This window comes from Ostrea edulis, chromosome 1 (assembly GCF_947568905.1).
Source record: "Ostrea edulis chromosome 1, xbOstEdul1.1, whole genome shotgun sequence".
NCBI lineage: Eukaryota > Metazoa > Mollusca > Bivalvia > Ostreida > Ostreidae > Ostrea > Ostrea edulis.
This window is the reverse complement of record NC_079164.1, coordinates 4,631,394-4,653,034: the sequence shown is the minus strand read 5'-3', so window position 1 is coordinate 4,653,034 and position 21,641 is coordinate 4,631,394. Positions and strand designations below refer to the sequence as shown.

General features: G+C 37.4%; 2 protein-coding genes across 5 annotated transcripts in view; one reads left to right on the top strand and one right to left on the bottom strand.

Annotated features, from left to right (window-relative positions):
• Positions 1 to 656: 656 nt before the first annotated feature.
• Positions 657 to 15,713, top strand: LOC125664402 (spermidine synthase-like). Its single transcript, XM_056151379.1, has 8 exons — positions 657 to 845; positions 3,736 to 3,856; positions 5,120 to 5,212; positions 5,744 to 5,897; positions 8,138 to 8,221; positions 9,774 to 9,919; positions 10,732 to 10,854; positions 15,325 to 15,713. The coding sequence occupies exons 1-8, from the start codon at positions 715 to 717 to the stop codon at positions 15,370 to 15,372; spliced, it is 900 nt and encodes a 299-aa protein (XP_056007354.1). The 5' UTR covers positions 657 to 714; the 3' UTR covers positions 15,373 to 15,713.
• The window catches only part of LOC125664392 (uncharacterized), a 22,650-nt gene continuing 16,587 nt past the window's right edge, over positions 15,579 to 21,641 (bottom strand). The window contains exons 14-19 of one of the 4 annotated variants that reach the window (XM_056151105.1): positions 20,620 to 20,709; positions 20,350 to 20,440; positions 20,153 to 20,184; positions 18,743 to 18,840; positions 18,534 to 18,652; positions 15,579 to 16,255 (exon numbers count right to left, since the gene is read on the bottom strand). In XM_056151105.1, the coding sequence (XP_056007080.1) occupies positions 15,930 to 16,255; positions 18,534 to 18,652; positions 18,743 to 18,840; positions 20,153 to 20,184; positions 20,350 to 20,440; positions 20,620 to 20,709 (756 nt within the window). In that variant the 3' untranslated portion in view covers positions 15,579 to 15,929. Of the gene's footprint in view, positions 16,256 to 18,533; positions 18,653 to 18,742; positions 18,841 to 19,712; positions 19,745 to 19,767; positions 19,800 to 20,152; positions 20,185 to 20,317; positions 20,441 to 20,619; positions 20,710 to 21,641 lie in introns of all 4 variants that reach the window. The other 3 variants (XM_056151108.1, XM_056151104.1, XM_056151099.1) reach the window with 3 other exon arrangements.

Sequence of the window (21,641 nt, the reverse complement as noted above, 5' to 3'; positions counted from 1 at the left end):
TCTCAAACATACACGAGACTCACCTTTTATATATATCATATTGTCATTTCCGAGCTATTACATAAAGGTCATTTTGACCCCAAGCGTTGCTGGTTAACCAACTGTGTGGTATATCGGATTATGTTTCGATGGCAATGTTGTCTGAAATCAATCATAAAACTGAAATGTTAGGTGGCAGTGTTACATTAGGAATGTTTTAATATTGATTATGGTCAAAGGTATAGTTAGCTTAAGCTGACAAGTGGGCACTTGATAGCTAAGGACGTTTTCCTGGCTTTTTTATGATTTTGATATCCGACGTTTTCCTCAGTGTGTCCGCAGTGAAGCCCTGAAGGGAGCTCATAAAACGAATCCCCAAAACTATCGGGTTATGAGAAAATAATACATATATACGTTTTAGTGTTTTAACATATTTCTATGTAAAGAATTGTATTTTGTGGGAGGGGCGTGCGACCGGTGCTGGATCCGCCACCCATATACTAATTTCACCGTGGGGAAGATTTCCCAATAAATTTGAACCCTAAAATTGATATCACAATCAAAGCATACAACTATCTATTAGCGGACTAATCAATGTACAGATTGCTGAGGTATTTTATGATATTTAATGACACCCACAGGGATCCACCCCACTTTTGATAAACGCGTGATACTTTCACTTTAACTAAAACACCGAAGTATTCCGAGTGGACTTGATCGTGACTAACATTTAACATGAATACAATCAAAGACGGTTGGTTCAGTGAAATCAGCGAATTATGGCCAGGACAGGCTATGTCGCTTCAAGTGGAAGAAGTTCTGTTCCAGGAGAGATCTAAATACCAGGACGTGTTAGTTTTTAAAAGGTAAAAGCGTGTGGTAGCGGAGTCTTTCCCACGTTGCCGGGAAAGATGGCCGCAAACAGCTGATTACGCACTGAGCGTGTTTATGAAAGAGGGATTGGCACGGGGCATTTTATTTCGAAATTTGCGGTGTTTCGAATATGTGCATTTAAATCTTTTCTCATAATTTTTATTATTTTTTGTCTAAAGATTTCTTTTATCTAATTTCAATTATTTATTGATTCACCAAGCATGTTGGCAATCAATCATGTTACACAATATGAGACATAATGGCAATAAACTAATTACTAACAGTTCATTTACATATATGTAAATACAAGTATATATTCTAAAGATATGGCCATGTCACAATTGCTAATCTCTGTCCAAACAAGGACTCTCTACTATTCTAGACGCATGCATGTAGGCCTACGTGTATGTTCAACCTAATTAAAATTAGCTGCTTTCAATCCGCAACAGCTTCTCAAATGGACAATATCTCCACACAGTCTAACGATCAAACGTATGAGAAACGGTAGGGGATTCAAAACAGCTAATTTTAATTAGGCCTAGATTGCATGTATAATTGTATATACACACACATAGCTTACATGTATTTTGTATTATTGTTGTAATTCAAAAAATTTCACCAAAAGGAGCTTTACTATATCTTTAAACTGCTACATTATACATCTGTAAATATGTGTAAATTGATCGTGGGGGGTGGGGGGGTGTATTATAGACATACATGAAAACCACCATTAATATTGTAACCTGACTGATTGTAGTGATCAAATCAGTACACAAAATGAATATAGAAATGAAAACTATGTTAGTTACATCTCTCGGGTTTCTATAAGGTTTTTAGGAGGTTCAGCATGTTACTAACTATAATCTTACAAATCCTACACGGGTGTAAGCCCCAATGTCCTGTAAAACCTACAGGGGTGTAGGACCCAATGTCCTTTTAAAATGCACAAGGATGTAGGACCCAACTTCCTGTAAAACCTACAGGGGTGTAAGACCCAATGTCCTTTTAAAACATACAGGGGTATAAGACACTATATCCTGTAAGATTTACAGGGATGTAAGATTCAATGTCCTGTAAAACTTATAGGGGTGTAAGACCCAATGCCCTGTAAAACCTTCAGGGGTGTAGAACCCAATGTCCTGTAAAACCTACAGGGGTGTAAGACCCAATGTCCTGTAAAACCTACAGGGGTGTAAGACCCAATGCCCTGCAAAACCTACAGTAGTGTAGGACACAATGCCCTGCAAACCTACAGGGGTATAGAACCCAATGTCCTGTAAAACCTACAGGGGTGTATGACCCAATGTACTATAAAACCTACAGGGGTGTAAGATTCAATGTCCTGTAAGATCTAGAGGGGTGTAATACCCAATATCCTGTAAAATCTACAGGGGTGTAATACCCAATGTCCTGTAAAACCTACAGGAGTGTAATACCCAATGTCCTGTAAAACCTACAGGGGTGTAAGACCCAATGTCCTGTCAAACCAACAGGGGTGTAGGACCCAATATCCTGCAAAGCCTTCAGGGCTGTAGGACCCAATGTCCTGTAAAACCTACAGGGGTGTAAGACCCAATGTCTTGTAAAACCTACAGGGGTGTAATACCCAATGTCCTGTCAAACCAACAGGGGTGTAGGACCCAATATCCTGCAAAACCTACAGGGCTGTAGGACCCAATGTCCTGCAAAACCTACAGGGGTGTAAGACCCAATGTCCTGTAAAACATACAGGGGTGTAGGACCCAATGTTCTGTAAAACCTACAGGAGTGTAATACCCAATGTCCTGTAAAACCTACAGGGCTGTAGGACCCAATGTCCTGTAAAACATACAGGGGTGTAGGACCCAATGTTCTGTAAAACCTACAGGAGTGTAATACCCAATGTCCTGTAAAACCTACAGGGGTGTAATACCCAATGTCTTGTAAAACCTACAGGGGTGTAAGATTCAATGTCCTGTAAAACCTACAGGGGTGTAAGATTCAATGTCCTGTAAGATCTACAGGGGTGTAGGACCCAATGTTCTGTAAAACCTACAGGGGTGTAATACCCAATGTCCTGTAAAACCTACAGGGGTGTAATACCCAATGTCTTGTAAAACCTACAGGGGTGTAAGATTCAATGTCCTGTAAAACCTACAGGGGTGTAAGATTCAATGTCCTGTAAAACCTACAGGGGTGTAAGATTCAATGTCCTGTAAGATCTACAGGGGTGTAGGACCCAATGTTCTGTAAAACCTACAGGGGTGTAATACCCAATGTCCTGTAAAACCTACAGGGGTGTAATACCCAATGTCTTGTAAAACCTACAGGGGTGTAAGATTCAATGTCCTGTAAAACCTACAGGGGTGTAGGACTGTGTTCTACACATGCAGCACCTCATTCAGTTTGGACTTCTCTGATGGCCTATATGGATCACCTAATATATAAAGCAAAAAATCAAGATTGGCGTAATGTTTTTGTGGTTGGACATTTTTACACACTAACGAAGCCTTTCTCCACCAAAAGGGATCGTGAACTACAACAAAGAATGAGAACTCTTGATCAAGAAATCAAGACCTCATGATCATTCGGGTTTTCTTCTGATGACAGTGCATCAAATATTAAGACATTGTAATACATGTACCTTTTAAATTAATTTCTAAATAGCAGAGATGTCAACTGGTGATGATATGCATATTTTTCAGTAAAATGTATGGGGGATGTGTCGGTGTTAGATGTGATGTGTATTTTTCAGTAAAATGTACGGGGGATGTGTTGGTGTTAGGTGTGATGTGTATTTTTTAGTAAGACGTATGGGAATGTGTTGGTGTTGGATGTGGTGTGTATTTTTCAGTAAAATGTACGGGGGATGTGTTGGTGTTAGGTGTGATGTGTATTTTTTAGTAAGACGTACGGGAATGTGTTGGTGTTGGATGGGGTCATACAGTGCACAGAGAGGGATGAATTCTCCTATCAAGAAATGCTGGCTCATCTTCCACTGAACTGTCATCCAAATCCAAGAAAGGTAACTTAACTTCGTTATCCCAAATCCAAGAAAGGTAACTTAAGGTAACTCTACCCTTCTAGAATTATAGGTTCAATCTTATATGTGATTGTTTAATCTTCAAATAATATATCCTAGTAAAAAATAAAAATAATAATATGTTGCGGTATTAATAAAATTTTTATCGATTTAATAGCACACGTATACCTGTATCAACGTCAGAAAATTGCAATTTCCCTTAAACAGCATTATCAAAATTTCACAAGAACTGGTTAAAACAATATTTCATGAAACTGTTTCTTTATGAAATATACAAAATGTTTGTGAAAAACAAAGGAAATTTATCGCATAATGGACTTGATAAATAATGTAATGAAAAGAGAGTTATTGCCCTTGGATTCAATATTTTGAAATATATAATTGATTATTCATATATAACTTAGACTTTTGAAATAGTTTATGGTTAACAAGATTTTTTACATAAGCTATTGAAAAAGACTCCAACAAAATTTATGTTCCTGTCATGGATAAATCTTATTAAATCATTGACTTTGCGAAATCGTATGATGTCCCAGGAGGGTAGAACTACCTCAATTAACTTCAAACTTTTAATACTATGATAAGGTCTTAAAGAATTAATTGCATGCTTTTTAGAAATAGGGTAAGTAGGTTGGCTTTTTTTGTGGAGGAAGTAGGAGAAGCCATAGATGGATTTCAGGTCCTCACACATATCTGTACATAAACAGCCATGGATGGATTTCAGGTCCTCACACACATATCTGTACATAAGCAGGTGCCCTTTTTTAATTAGTTTGTCTGTCTGTCCAAGAAAGCTTGTTGGCTTATATTGTCTTTCCCACTTACCAGGGTATTCTGATTTCTCTTATACTTCACTTAAGCATGAAATTTTTAGGGCAGTATCTGTGGGGAAAACATGGTTTATGCTGTGACAGAAGTGCTGTGACATTGACTGGAAATTCTAGCTGAAAGGTCAAAAATCCTGAAGTTCAATACATCCAGAGTCCACTGTATTGCTTGAGTGAAATCTTATTTTTTTTTTATTTTGCTAGGTGCTGATAATTGGGGGGTGGAGATGGTGGGGGGCTGAGAGAGTTTACTGTATCTATATATTTTATTACTAGGTGCTGATAATTGGGGGAGGAGATGGTGGGGGGCTGAGAGAGTTTACTGTATCTATATATTTTATTACTAGGTGCTGATAATTGGGGGAGGAGATGGCGGGGTGCTGAGAGAGTTTACTGTATCTATATATTTTATTACTAGGTGCTGATAATTGGGGGAGGAGATGGCGGGGTGCTGAGAGAGGTGGTGAAACACCCAGAAGTTCAGTCAGTGGAGATGTGTGAAATTGACGAGGTAAGTATAAAAACATGAAAAACCAATATAGATCAGTAAAACCTACAGATGTAGAACTTGTTCATTTTGTAGTGAAGTCACAACCGAATGCTTAACAATGTGCCATAAGTGTTACGTGTAATTGGATGCATAACTAGCTACTGCTAGGGTCCTGTATAAAGTGTTCTAAATTAATCAGTCAGTTTGTCTGTCTGTCCATCATCAACCTGGCTGACAAAAATTATTTTCTCCCTCACTATGTTTGTCTGAATAGACTCTAAAATCTCTTATTTGCAAAAAAAACCCCCATTTTACCATTGCGAAAAAACCCCACTGTGACAAAACTTTATAAATTAAGAGAAATAATGGAGAATTTCTCTTACTCTTTCGATGGTGAAATCAGACTTCACATGAGGTGCTCTAACGAGCCATTAAATAAATTTAGATATAATGAGCCACCTTACGGTTATGTGTCTACACACTGCAGCAGCTGATACTGGATATGTCAACTTTAGTAGTGAACTCACAATTGTCTTTTCATTTTTGATGCAGAAAGTAATCGAAGTATCCAAGAAGTATCTCCCTAAGATGGCCATCGGGTTTGAAAGCTCCAAACTGCTCCTGCATATTGGGGATGGATTCGAGTATATGAAAAAACATCAGGGTGAATTTGATGTTATCATTACAGACTCGTCGGATCCAATAGGTAACAGTCTATTTATCACCACCAGCAAGAAAAAGGGTTAAAGGTTTTCAGTCCTGTATGTGTGTGTGTGTTTCCAGTCCTGTATATGTGTGTGTGTTTCCAGTCCTGTATGTGTGTGTGTGTTTCCAGTCCTGTACATGTATGTGTGTGTGTGTGTTTCCAGTCATGTGTGTGTGTGTGTTTCCAGTCCTGTATGTGTGTTTCCAGTCCTGTATGTGTGTGTGTGTTTCCAGTCCTGTATGTGTGTGTATGTTTCCAGTCCTGTATGTGTGTGTGTGTTTCCAGTCCTGTATGTGTGTGTGTGTTTCCAGTCCTGTATGTATGTGTGTGTTTCCAGTCCTGTATGCCATGGTTATTAAACTGGTACCCTGTTGACCTTGCCTCTCAGTGGGGAAGCAGTTTACCTGGTTATTGGCCTGGGTAGCTCAGTGGTTTCAGCAGTTGAGTAGTAATTCATGGGTCCCGTGTTCAATTCCCGGTCCCTGCCATAAATTTTCTCCTTTCCTCTATTACAAATATAAAAGTTAAGGCAGAAATTTCAGGTAAATGTTTACAAAACATTTATGCCTGGCATAAATAAACTGGGAAAATTTTGAGGGTGATCTGTAGGTGCAATGGATAAAAAAAGGATCGATTTGGGGGGGGGGGGGGTGTTCAGATGTTTGCAATCTCTGATCAATTGAACTTCATTTTTCAGTGTTCAAAGTATTTCAAATAGGACTGTAGGAGTTGTATGAAGAAAAAGTAGAAATGAATAGTAGAAAAGCTGTAACCGACAAATTCCCAGGATATAAAGTCTCTTGTTACAATCACACACCCACTTGTCTGTTGTACTACAACTCATCCAACGCGATGATAAAGAGATCTGATAGCACAAGACATTCACCTGCGAACTGGTTAACACGAGTGTGGACACGAATGTCAGCCTGACGCCCATTACTGTCACTGTAGAACTGGTTAACACGAGTGTGGACACGAATGTCAGCCTGACGCCCATTACTGTCGCTGTAGAACAGGTTAACACGAGTGTGGACACGAATGTCAGCCTGACGCCCATTACTGTCGCTGTAGAACTGGTTAACACGAGTGTGGACACGAATGTCAGCCTGACGCCCATTACTGTCGCTGTAGAACTGGTTAATAACTAGTGTGGACACGAATGTCAGCCTGACGCCCATTACTGTCGCTGTAGAACAGGTTAATAACTAGTGTGGACACGAATGTCAGCCTGACGCCCATTACTGTCACTGTAGAACAGGTTAATAACTAGTGTGGACACGAATGTCAGCCTGACGCCCATTACTGTCGCTGTAGAACAGGTTAATAACTAGTGTGGACACGAATGTCAGCCTGACGCCCATTACTGTCACTGTAGAACAGGTTAATAACTAGTGTGGACACGAATGTCAGCCTGACGCCCATTACTGTCACTGTAGAACAGGTTAATAACTAGTGTGGGTTGTAGTTAACTGTCTCTCCGAGTGTGAGAAACGAGAAAAATGGATACAGAGAATCAAGGTCATTAATGGTGTCCTTAAGATCTGGTCATTTATAGCTCGCTGTGTGTTACCAGAGTTGTCTGTTATCAATTTCTATTTCACTGTGCAACTTTGTGCGAGTTTTAGAAATTTAGGTTTGTTGCTATGCTTTACACCAATCAAATACTATTATATTAATTAAATATCTTAGATGACGTTTTGTACCCAAATCATATCCATGCCCCTTTAAAGGTTTTAAATTAGGAAAGGCTAATTGACATTGAATTATTTAAAATTTGTGTTTTTGAGATGTCATGAAGGGAAATGGACAAGGATCTGATTTATGAATTATTACCCAGCACTGGAAATATACATCAATTCACACTGCACAATGCTATTTATTTATTATACTATATCGAATGTAGGAAATATTTTATATTGTATTATGTTTTTTCTTATACCCAAGTACAATATGAATAGTATACATGTGTATTTCTACACACACAGGGGGGGGGGGGGGGGAAGAGAGAGAGAGAGAGAGAGAGAGAGAGAGAGAGATCCTCTGCTTTGTTTTTATGTCTTGTTGTTTTTTTGCCTTAAATTGCTGTCTGTAAAATTTTTCTATTTCAACCTAACACTTACATGTACCAACAATAAACAATATCATCCGAATTTGAAATAAAGTAAAATATGTAATTATTCTTAATAAAAAATCTATAAGTAAAGTTTGATCAAAACTTTAACTTTCTGATACCTTTTTAGGACCTGCGTCTTCATTGTTTGAGAAGTCATATTATGAATTGATGAAGAAAGCGCTTCGTCCAGGGGGCATCGTCTGTTGTCAAGGTAATTAATTAATGTCATGTAGTATCGATAAAGTGCAGCACCAGTTCATGATGTGTCTGTCGTAAAATGTAGACTGAGGCAGTGGGACAGTGGTAATTAAAGATTACCTGCAAACTAATTACACAGGTGTTTAGAAGAGTTATTTCCCTAGCTATAGAGTTCTCAGTTGTTAAAAGTTTTGACCTCATGACCTTGGCTATCGAGGACACGAGTATTTCACAAACACATCTTGTTTTTTTTTTTGGGGGGGGGGGGTGTTGTTGTTAATAACTGATAATTTAAAAGCATTACCATGTTATTTTCTCCAATACACATTGGAAAGAACACCAGTTTTTAGATACGTAAGAGTTATCTCCCTTTGAAGGACACTCGTACACAGCAAGGTGCAAAACAGCTTGTTTACATACGGCCGTGGGACAAATACCCATCACTGCTCAGTAAGTTTCTCATATTCAGTTTCATCACCCAATTTCGACTGATACACAAACTAAGTAAATGATAAGTATTCAGGGAGTAATTTTTAAAATACATGGAATTCTTATTATATCACATTATTTCATTGCTCATATGTATCATATCCATGATATTATTTGCAATTATGACATGAAGCTGCATGCTTTTAATACTTTTTATCGTCTTCCTTACTGACTGTAGGTCCACTCTGTCCCACTTAAGGATTCAAAGTTCCACTAAATGCACATCCTACACAGATGAGCTCTCATCTCGTAATTGGTGTATCGATTTCACAAAGATTTAGCTTCACCCATAATTGTTTCTAGCTACTTTAAGTAAAGAAAGAACTTATATTGGCTTAGAGCAAAATGGTTGAATATAAATTTACCATATATACAGTAATAATAAAACTTGAAAAATTTCATTCTATACGTATTACATGTATATACCTATGTTTGTCAAACAATGGGAAGAATACACATCATACCTTACTTACTTAGAAGATGATAGGTGGTAAGAGAGGATGCCTACAGGACAAAGGTCAGAAGTCAAGGTCATCTTAGAAAACTACGGTATTCTACTTTTTCACCTAATTCTGGGTAGAAAGATTGGAGGTACACGAGGAAGGAAACCAAATATATAAAAGAGTTCTATCAAACTTACTTTAAATGTCATACATGCTCTTACTACAGAAATAGTTAGAGTCACATACTCTAAACCAACTTTTATTCATGACAACTTTATTTCATGATTTATCTGTGATAAACTGGTTCCAGTGAATAATTTTCAAGGCCGACATTATCTTAAACATACAAAAGAAATCAAAAGACTGATTCGTGTCGAGAAATATATGTGATGATGAGGTTCTCGTGAAAATTTCTCACATGCGAATAAGAGTTGGTTTACAGCATCATCTTCACTAACTAAGGGTTTATGATCCGCTCCTTGTTGTAGAGAAGCGGAACAGATCTTAAACCCTCGACTAGCAAAGATGGAATTGCTTATGGTTTTACGCCGCTTTGGCAATGTTCGAGACCTTTCTAAACTGAGCACCAATCATACTAGTTCTGTCGTTACGTGTGAACTTGTTTGTTGCTAGGCGAGTGTCTGTGGCTCCACATTGAACTGATTAAGGGCATGCAGGAGTTTTGTCGTGGCCTTTACCCGGTAGTGGACTACGCCTACACAACCATACCTACCTATCCCAGCGGTCAGATCGGATTTATACTCTGTGGACTTAACCCAGTAAGTACAACCATTTATTATATACCCATCAATGTATCGTTTGTTGATACGGTGGATTTCACAGTGTGTGATCCGGTTTTCCGGATCACCACACTGGTTTTCTGATTCCGTATCAGTATCCTCTGAAACTGATGCCGTCACAATGACGTCACAATGCATCAACGCAATGTATCGTTTGTTGATACCGGTTTTCCGGATCACCACACTGTGGTTTTCTGATTCCGTATCCGTATCCTCTGAAACTGATGACGTCACAATGCATCAACACGTTATTTGTGGGAAATATTGACCGCGTCACAAAACTACATACACAAAACATAATTTCATGGTATGTCTGTGTTTTTGATAATTTGGATTACATTTAATGTCTTATAAATGTGGATTTAAAATGCATATGGGGGTATATAATAAATTTATCATTACAACAGTAACTTGATCCAAAGAGTTAGATCACCTCTCGTTGACAGGCGCGGATCATCAGATCAAACTCGACGCTTCGCATCTCGTGTGATCTGATGATCCGCGCCTGTCAACTCGACGTGATCCGACTCTTCGGATCAAGCTACCGTAGTAATAATATATATATCTACCCATCCCAGCGGTCAGATTGGATTTATACTCTGTGGACTTAACCCAGTAAGTACAACCATACCTATATATGGCAGCTCGTTTATTACAGGATGCGGCTTTTAAGGAACCAGTTTATTTATTTGTGATGTGTACATGTATATGGTAGCTCATTTATAACTGCTTTTAAGGAGTCAGTTTATCTATTTATTTGTGATGTGTATATGACAGCTCATTTATTACAGGATGCTGACTTTAAGGAGCCGGTTAGAAAGTTCACTCAGGAAGAAATGACCTCACTCAAACTTCAGTACTACAATGCAGAAGTACATAGAAGTGCTTTTATCCTCCCACAGTTTGCCAGAAAGGTAAAAGAGCAATACATGTATATAGAAAAAAAATGACAAAAGACTGCAACATTGGTTGGTTAAAATATACATTAATTACTAGGTGGAGTTAATAAATGAATTTTCCCCGAGTGTATACTTTTAAGAATTATGTATGGATAGAGGGAATGATTAATGCCATTTTTTTTCTAGGCACGATGGAATCGTTTAAAGGAGAAGGGACGTTATTGGCTATATACCGCCGAGATTTTTTTTTCATTTTTTCAACTTTCATACGATGCTTAATTATTCTTTTTATTTACACAACTAGGATGTTCTTCTAATCCCACTTACATGAAAATGACGTAATATTTTATTATGACGTCATGAATATACGCTAAAGATGAGCTGTTTAGCGGAATCTGTTGATTTGAAATAAATTATGAATAAACTTTAGCAAAAACTAATACTTTTGCATGCAACAACCAGATTTATATTTTGCATGTTTAATTATCCATTAATATTCTTCTTTCATTATCAATATGGTGTCGGTTGTTGGCTGCAAACAATATGAATTTTAAAAAAGAATGAATGCGAAATCGGCTGTTTTCGATACACAAAGTCAATATTTTGCATGTTATAGAACTGAAAAAAAACAACTTTTGCATGCAACAACCAGATTTATATTTTGCATGTTTAATTATCCATTAATATTCTTCTTTCATTATCAATATGGTGTCGGTTGTTGGCTGCAAACAATATTAATTTTAAAAAAGAATGAATGCGGAAATCGGCCGTTTTCGTTACACAAAGTCAATATTTTGCATGCTATAGAACTGAAGCAAACTGTTCCATCATTTAACCTCATAAACTTTTACTTTCTTCGCGATTTAATAAATACATGTATGTCCAGTCAAACAATTAATGCGTTACCTAGTTTGCCATAAAAATCTGCACCCAATAAATGCAGATGATGTCTGCCTTTCGAGTCACGGAGGCGGATCAAAAATCCACCGCATGATGAATGGAAATTATTCTACTTTCGTTTTTAAAGGTCACGGGAATATATTTGGACGTCCTGTCTTTTCAAAATAAGATTATTTAAGAATAAATTGCATTAAAAAAATAATAAAATCAAAGACACACATAGACCTTTAATAACTCGAATTTATTTTCTTTTTACAAAAATCGGACCAAAATTCGTTCATTTTCGGCAAAAATGGGTACTGATATGTTATATCTCAAGAGCTAGATAGTTGGGATGTCTGTTACTTTTTTCGCTAAATTTTAAACTATCTTTTATACAAATATATCAAATATAATGCGTTTTTTTTTTAAAAGCAGTTTTCTTACATCATTTTTACGTACATGCATGTATGTATATATGATGCATGTTGAAATTAAATATTACTACATTAGTAATTAGATATTGATTCCAAAGGTTCTTAAAACGGTTTAAATTAAAAATAAAATAACAGCAAATCATTATTTATATCTTCCAGCGAGATGTGGTTTCTTTAAAACGTCGAAAACCTGTGATAGATTTGAAACTTCGACCATTGTGGTGGCAGATTTTTTTTCTATATCGCATATGATTGATTGAATATTGTTTAACGCCCCTCTTGAGAATATTTCACTCATGGAGACCTCTAGCTGCAGAACTGTAGCTCTCTGAAAAAGTCAAAATATTTTTTCAGAGAGCTACAGTTCTGCAGCTAGGAGACCTCACCACTGCTGTTGAAGGGCTGCACAATTTAGGCCTATGCTCGGCGCTTATGACCATTGAGCAGGGAGGGATCTTTATCGTGCCACACCTGCTGTGACACGGGACCTCAGTTTTTGCGGTCTCATCCGAAGACCGCCCCATTTAGTCGCGTCTTACGACAAGCAAGGAGTACTGAGGACTTACTCAAACCCGGATCCCCACGGGTTCATATATACATGTATATGTAATAGATGCACATTTACAGGTACACATATATAACAAATGTAATTGGGCAGGATGAACATGTGTATATATTCATTTATAGATATAAATATTCAGACACCGTAGTATCGAGGAGGGGTTGCCCCTCCACTTTGAGGGGGGGGGGTGATGTTGATCATTCCCTTGCTATGGGAACAACTTGACCAGCCTAATGACACTTCAAATTTTATCAATCTTATAAAATATATAATATATGTGTTGTGATGATTGTTACTAAAAGTTTATATTAGTATTGACGTACGCCCCTTCCATGATTAGAAATACTGGAGTATAAACGTAAGGTGATGTAGACACCTCTCTCTCTTTCTCTCTCTCTCTCATGTCAAGGTGTTCTGGATAGGCCTGGCCCGCACATTGAAAAACGAAAATACATGCATGATATTTATAAAATTCATTTTTATAAAAGGTCTGTTGTAGTTACATATACTGTCTCTTGGAAACAGACACGTAGCATCATTTAATGGGGGGGGGGGGGGGGGGGGGGGGGGGGTCGAAGGATAAGTAGGTAGTTAATTATCAAATGAAAAAAACCTTTCTGCCTGATCTTCGAATTCTTAAATCGTCGGGGGGTGGAGGGTTATCCTTCGCTACATGGGTTCAATTAATAATTTTAAGCCAATTTTTTTCTCATTCAATACTACTATCAAGAATATGGGGGGGGGGGGGGGGGTTGGTTCACTCAATATATCCTTATTCGCATATGAAAATAAGTGCCTGGGAAAAGCAGTTACATATACCACATTGTCTATACATGTACTTAAACAACTTCCCAGAGTCCGTTCTAGATTTGGACTGAATGTCGATGCATGCAATGACATGCCCACTGACTGATGTATTTTCATTTATCAAAGATGAACACTATATGGAGAGAGAGAGTTGGAACTACTTTGTTGACCATTTAGGGGAATGTAAAGATATAAACACGGACACATTTTTGTGAGGCTTTTAAATATATTGGACGCATTTTTGTGAGGTTTTTAAATGCATTTGCTATATGAAATATTCCATCTGAAGTTACATGCATATTACTTGATGTGTTTTACTGTACCCAAGAAAATGATATCCCATTCATGCAACATATATTTGTATCGTTTAGTATATGTACATTTACCACACTTTATTCAATATATTTTGTAAATACCCACAGCATATTTTATTCGTATGTACTGTAACATGTATATTGCATACACATGTAAGCAGACCTGTTAACAAGTAATTTTATCGGACTCAATTGACGTTTTTAATCAAAGTGTTAATATTTATGACCAAAAAACAAAACCAGGAAAAAGAAAATTCAAAAGCCATTTTATTTTTCATATTTCATTTGAATAGGAGGACATCGAACAGCACCTACGAAAATATGATTGCGTTCTACTGAACAATTTTTGACAAATACACGCATTATTTTCCTCACTCTAATTAACACAAGATTCTTCCGCAAAATGTCTATGACCACGATAAAGTTACATGTAAATGAATTATGTATTTTCCATAGCATGCCAGTTTTCAATTGTCTTTGATCTCAATGAGTATTTTTATATAAAAAGTTAAAATTGTAACTTTTAGAAAAATATTATAGAAGAATCAGAGGACTGTAAATAATATAAGGTCGATGACGTCGTTCCGAAAAAGCGACTGTCGGAAGATAGCGTCAGAGTTAACAATGCAATATTGTAACGTTATTTTCTCAATATCAGCAACAAGTAAATGGTACATGTTATATATGAATGAAACGAGAAAATTATCACCTTTCTACCTGCAAAATATGATCAGTTTTTGAAGCGCGGCCAATTTTGGCCAATAACGTCCCTTGTTCTTTCGAGGGGTCAATATTTGTGGATTCGGTGGGATGTCATTTTGTTAATAAGGTTCTCCGTTTATTGAAATATCACGCCAATTTTATATTTTGTTGTGGTTTGTGAGATAGGGATACCCACAAGAATTGAGCCCCCATAAAATTTTACTGATTCCACAGTACCTACACAACAATGCATATATAATTATATTAAATAAAGAACACCCAGGACGTCAAGCGAGGCAATAGAATAATCCAGAATTACATTGTCTAATTTCTTCTGATGATGCGTTTTATGTATTTGCTTTTACAGTTTGGCTATTTTTACAGTACTTTGTCATATACTAGCTTTATAGTATGTTTTGAATGTGACAGTACGAATGGATAGGACACCCAAGCAAGGGTGTAGAAATCTTTATATTATATCCAGTTATATTTTACCAAAACATACTCTGCTGAAATTTCGAATCACATGAAGTAAAACAATATACAAATGAAAGCTGTTCTGTAGTAGTTGTGAAAACAAAGGAGCCCGTTGTATTGTCCTGATCGAGGGAAACTCAAAATTATTTGTGCATATTCACATCTTACCCATATAAATGAAATGTTGAAAACATATTGATACAAATTTTCTATCCATGCGCGAGGTCAGACACAGAAAATCTAACCTAAGAAAAGTATCCTCGCTGCATGCAAGTCTGAAATCCAACGCGTCTTTTCTATTTTTCAGGTCTTGAAAGGTGAAAGTATAGAGAACGGAACCAGTAAGAATCAGTAACCACGACAACAGTAACCGTGTCAACACTAGTCTACAGACACGTATGCGTGTCCGTTATATCAACAAATGGTCATTATTGTACAACTCAGGTCGACGGGAAACCTCTACTGTACGAAACGCTCATACTCGTGCCGTCTGTAGAACTCGGAATATTGGACAATGTTAGCTTTCATTGAAGAATCTACTTGTTAATACCAAAGCATTCATTTCAAGATTTCATGTCTTTTATTTTAGTATTCCCCAGTTGTTGGAAGTACAGGCACTGCCATCATTTTACATTGAAAAACATTTTGTATATTGAATTTTCACAAGGAATCTGAAATAAAGGTTGTACTTTATCAGCATTTTGTTTTTTCAGTTTTTTAAATTCCATGACCACAGGATGTCAACATTTTGCTTCTTCAATTCTATAAATAAATCTTGATGAAAGAGGAAGTATTTAAAATAACTATGTCTTCTCGACCTACATTTCTGATAATTCAGATCTTAAACACTTCTTGCTTATAATTCATCAGATTCTTGATTTACACTAAAGCAATACAAAATCTTCATTAAATTCACTTCTTTGTCTTTGTTTTCTTTTTCTGTTTGATTTGTTTTCCTTTTCCTCCACTGCTCCGGAATTTTTTGAATTTTCCGGGTTTGAATGTCTTCTTCGTATTGTCTTTTTTATCCCATTTGCTGGTTCCCCCTGTCTGGTTCCCCTGCTTCACTGAGGACACTCCTGGTTTGACTTTAGCTGGTTCACTACTACTTTTCTTGTTGCCTTTAACTGGTTCACTGCCACTTATGTCCTCCCCTGTCTCGGGGATTTCTTTCTTCTCCTCAGAAATATTCACAGATTCTGCCATTTCTGCTGCTACACGTGTCTTCTCCTCCTCGCCTACAAGAGTAAATTTTAATAATCTAAGTCAGATATGATAGTAAATTTTAATAATCAAGTCGGATACGATAGGAAATGTTAACAAGAGGCCCAGGGGCCTTATAGGTCACCTGAGTATCATGTAACAACCTTCCAATGTTTGAATTAGGTATGTGTTTAAATATAAGAATTTTACTTTTGGATGGAAGAAACATTGAATAGCTATGTGGTCAGCCCCGCCTTTGCACCAGAACCCCTGACCCAGGGGCCATAAATTTCAGTTTTGAAAGAAGCATCCTTGATCATCATTATCATACTATTAGTTTGTCTACTTAATACCCAGCAGCAGAGGAGATTTTCAAAGAAATAAAATGCATTTTCACTATATGATCAATAGGGCCCCACTCTAATACCAGAACCCCTGACCTAGGGGCCATGAATTTCACAATTTTGAAAGAGGCATCCTTGCTCATCATAACCATGCTATTGGTTTGTCTACTTAATACCCAAGGACAGAGAAGAAGATTTTCAAAGAAATAATGCATTTTCACTATATGACTTATAGAGCCCCACTCTAGCACCAGAACCCCTGATCCAGGGGACATTAATTTCACAATTTTTAACAAGAGGTACTGTGAGCAATGCTCACTAAGAATACCCCCCGCTTACCCCAATCTCCCAAAAGGTGTTGGTAATAGGTATAAACTACCTCTTTTCTGAGTGTTGCTACTTTGATGTCCAGTGCGCATGACCTTTGACCTTTTGACCCCAAAATCGATAGGGAACATCTTCATCCCATGGGTAGTCCATATGTATGATATGGTGACTGTAGGTGGAAAGGATAACGCTTTAGAGCCCGGAAACCATATTGCTACTTCAATGTCCAGTGCACGTGACCTTTGACCCCAAAATCAATAGGGAACATCTTCATCCCATGGGTAGTCCATATATATGATATGGTGACTGTAGGTGGAAAGGATAACGCTTTAGAGCCCAGAAACCATATTGCTACTTCAATGTCCAGTGCGCTTGACCTTTGACCTTTTGACCCCAAAATCGATAGGGAACATCTTCATCCTATGGGTAGTCCATATGTATGATATGGTGACTGTAGGTGGAAAGGATAACACTTTAGAGCCCGGAAACCATATTGCTACTTCGATGTCCAGTGTGCTTGACCTTTGAACCCCAAAATCGATAGGGAACATCTTCATCCCATGGGTAGTCCATATATATGATATGGTGACGGTAGGTGGAAAGGATAATGCTTTAGAGCCCGGAAACCATTGCATCTACAGACGGACGGACGGACAACCCGATTCCAGTATACCCCCCCCACAACTTGTTGGGGGGGGGGGGGGGGGGTATAAAGAGGCATCCTTGCTCATCATTACCATGCTATTAGTTTGTCTACTTAATACCCAGAGACAGAGAAGAAGATTTTCAAAGAATTTCTACATTTTCAATATATGACCAATAGAGCCCCACCCTAACACAAGAACCCCTGCTCCAGGGGCCATGAATTTCACAATTTTGGTAGAGGGCTCAACGCTCATTATAATTAAGCCCACAGTTTGGCTTCTTGATGTCCAGCAGTAAAGAAGAAGATTTTTTAAAATTACACTCATTTTGATGGTTTTTGCCCCACCCCTCAGGCCCCAGGGGGGCAGGGACCACGAATTTCACAATTTTTGTTCCCCTCCACCCACAGATGCTATATGCCAAAATTGGTTGAAATTGGTTATGGGGTTTCAGAGAAGAAGCTGAAAATGTTCAAATGTTAACGCACGACGAACGACAAAAACAGATAGCAATAGGTAATAATCTAAGTCAGATACTATAGTAAATTTTAAATAATCTAAGTCGGATACTATAGTAAATTTTAAATAATCGAAGTCGGATACTATAGTAAATTTTAAATAATCTAAGTCGGATACGATAGTAAATTTTAATAATCAAGTCGGATACGATCGTAGTCAATTTTAATGATATGCGAGTCAGTGACGAAAAACAAGACAGTGTCCCAGGGATGCTTGGTAATTTTAAATCTAGTACAATTTTATGCAACATTATATACTCTTGACACTACATTTAGTGATAGAGATCCAAAACCTACAGTAGAGGGTAAATACAATCTTCTAAACCAGGAATGGAACAAATGTATTCCAATATATAGCAAGTCTATTTTAGAGCTGCCTGGAAAAAGAAAAGGTTGAAGATGAACACATATACTGTATGGTGAATAGTCTGCTGGTATTGCTTAAGGAGTATAAAGGCTTCAATCAGAGAGGCAAGTTACCTGGAATTTTGTTAGAAAATTTCTTTAATTTGGCCACGAAGAATCCGTCCAGGTTATGGGTGTGTGGATAGAATCGTCGGGTCAGCTTCATGTTGGGGTGGAATCGGTGTTTCTCAAAACTACACGTGTAAAAGTGGAGAAATAAAATCAGAGTTCAGAGTAAGTTTAATCTATTTCAATATATATATCTTTCCATTACAAGCTCTTACTTGACATATCCCTCTTTTCCAAAGTCTAATCCGGTTGGTACCAGTTTCACATTTCTTTTGTTTAATGCATACTCGATCACAGATTCATTTTCGTCCACCTAAAAATAATTTATATTGTATAATTCAGAATCGACATGCTGATTTCACAGGAACATTTGATTACTGTAGATCGGATAATTTTGTCGATTTCACGGAAACATTTGATTACCATAGATCGGATAATTTTGTTGATTTCACAGAAACATTTGATTACTGTAGATCGTATAATTTTGCCGATTTCACAGAAACATTTGATTACTGTAGATTGGATAATTTTGCCGATTTCACAGAAACATTTGATTACTGTAGATCGGATAATTTTGCCGATTTCACAGAAACATTTGATTACTGTAGATCGGATAATTTTGCCGATTTCACAGAAACATTTGATTACTGTAGATCGAATAATTTTGCCGATTTCACAGAAACATTTGATTACTGTAGATCGAATAATTTTGCCGATTTCACAGAAACATTTGATTACTGTAGATCGAATAATTTTGCCGATTTCACAGAAACTGTAGATCGGGTTATTCTGGCACACAGGACTGTTCACTGATTTGGCGGATGAGGAAAATTTGATAATAAATACACCAAAATGTCTATTCATATAAACGATACACTTGTTAAATGAAATTACTCCAAAGAAATAAAGGGTGAAGATTTTATACAACCTTTTTATAAATAAAACTTTATGCTGAATATTCCAGATGCCAAACTTATCTGACATATTGTACCTGGCTTTCTTTGATAACGTACGAGTACTTGCGAATATAGATCGTGTGGTGTATACTACTTAACCATTAGTTAGATACTGTACGAGTATAGAATGCATGGAGTATACTACGTAACCCTTTATAACGTACGAATACTTATGAGTATGGAACACGTGGAGTATACCACGTAACCTAGATAATGTACGAGTACTTACGAGTATAGAACACGTGGAGTATACCACGTAACCTAGATAATGTACGAGTACTTACGAGTATGGAACACGTGGAGTATACCACGTAACCTAGATAATGTACGAGTACTTACGAGTATAGAACACGTGGAGTATACCATGTAACCTAGATAATGTACGAGTACTTACGAGTATAGAACACGAGGAGTATACCACGTAACCTAGATAATGTACGAGTACTTACGAGTATAGAACACGTGGAGTATACCACGTAACCTAGATAATGTACGAGTACTTACGAGTATAGAACACATGGAGTATACCACGTAACCTAGATAATGTACGAGTACTTACGAGTATGGAATGCGTGGAGTATACCACGTAACCTAGATAATGTACGAGTACTTACGAGTATGGAATGCGTGGAGTATACCACGTAACCTAGATAAGGTACGAGTACTTACGAGTATAGAACACGTGGAGTATACCACGTAACCTAGATAATGTACGAGTACTTACGAGTATAGAACACATGGAGTATACCACGTAACCTAGATAATGTACGAGTACTTACGAGTATGGAATGCGTGGAGTATACCACGTAACCTAGATAAGGTACGAGTACTTACGAGTATAGAACACGTGGAGTACACCACGTAACCCCCAGTACTGGACTTTGCATCACAACAATCAATGGCTGCCAGTAATAGCTCTCTCTGTAAATGGGAACATCTCTGGATATCTTTCTCATCCTAGGGAGGTAAAATGATTGACATTATTGAGAACATCTCTGGATGCCTTTCTCATCTTAGGGAGATAAAAAGATTGACATTGTGAGGGGAGATAAAATGATTGACATTGTTGAGAACTTAATGATGTAAATACCAATGATATATGGACATGTCCCTGTACTGAATAATTTTTTACTCACCTTGTTCATTTTGACCTCTGTATCCTTGGCAATGACCCCAGTTCCACTGCACGGAGCATCCAACAAAACTCTATCAAAGCCATGCATAACCTGGAAAAGACATTATCATTAACAGAACGTACAGTGAAACGCACTTACAATGAACACGCTTATAATGAAGTCAAGCTTATTTATTCCCCGAAGAAAATAGCAAAAATTGTATTGGCTATAACAAACTCTGGTTAAAATAATGTTTTTCACTGGAGATTCACTACAACATTACCGGATTTTACTGTAACAAAGTTTGGTAATATTGAACTGTTTTTTGTTGGCCCCGGAAGTTCGCTATAACCGTATTTTACTGTATAGGGCTATGTATATTTGATGTGTGTGGCCTAGTCATGGCAGATAAAAATGTAGTAACTTGCCAAGGGAAATTTCCTTCCATCAAAATGGCATAAAGTAACAATCTGCTATTAGGGAAATTTCCTTCTGTTGTAACAGCAGAAACAAAGTAGCAACTCGCTAAGGCAGAAATAGTAAAACCTCCTCCCGTCATAATCACAGATGACTGTTTAAAACTCACAGTAGAAAACCTCCTCCCGTCATAATGACAGATGACTGTTTAAAACTCACGGTAGGAAACCTCCCGTCATAATGACTGTTTAAAACTCACGGTAGGAAACCTCCCGTCATAATGACAGGTGACTGTTTAAAACTTATGGTGGGAAACTCCCTCCCGTCGTAGTGACTATGTTTAAAACTTACGCCGGGAAACTTTCTCCTGTCGTAATGACAGATAACTGTGTTTAAAACTTACGGTGGGAAACTTTCTCCTCTCGCAATGACAGATAACTGTGTTTAAAACTTACGGTGGGAAACTTTCTCCCGTCGAATGACTATGTTTAAAACTTACGGTGGGAAACTTTCTCCCGTCGTAATGATTATGTTTAAAACTTACAGTGGGAAACTTTCTCCCGTCGTAATAACTATGTTTAAAACTTACGGTGGGAAACTTTCTCCCGTCGTAATGACTATGTTTA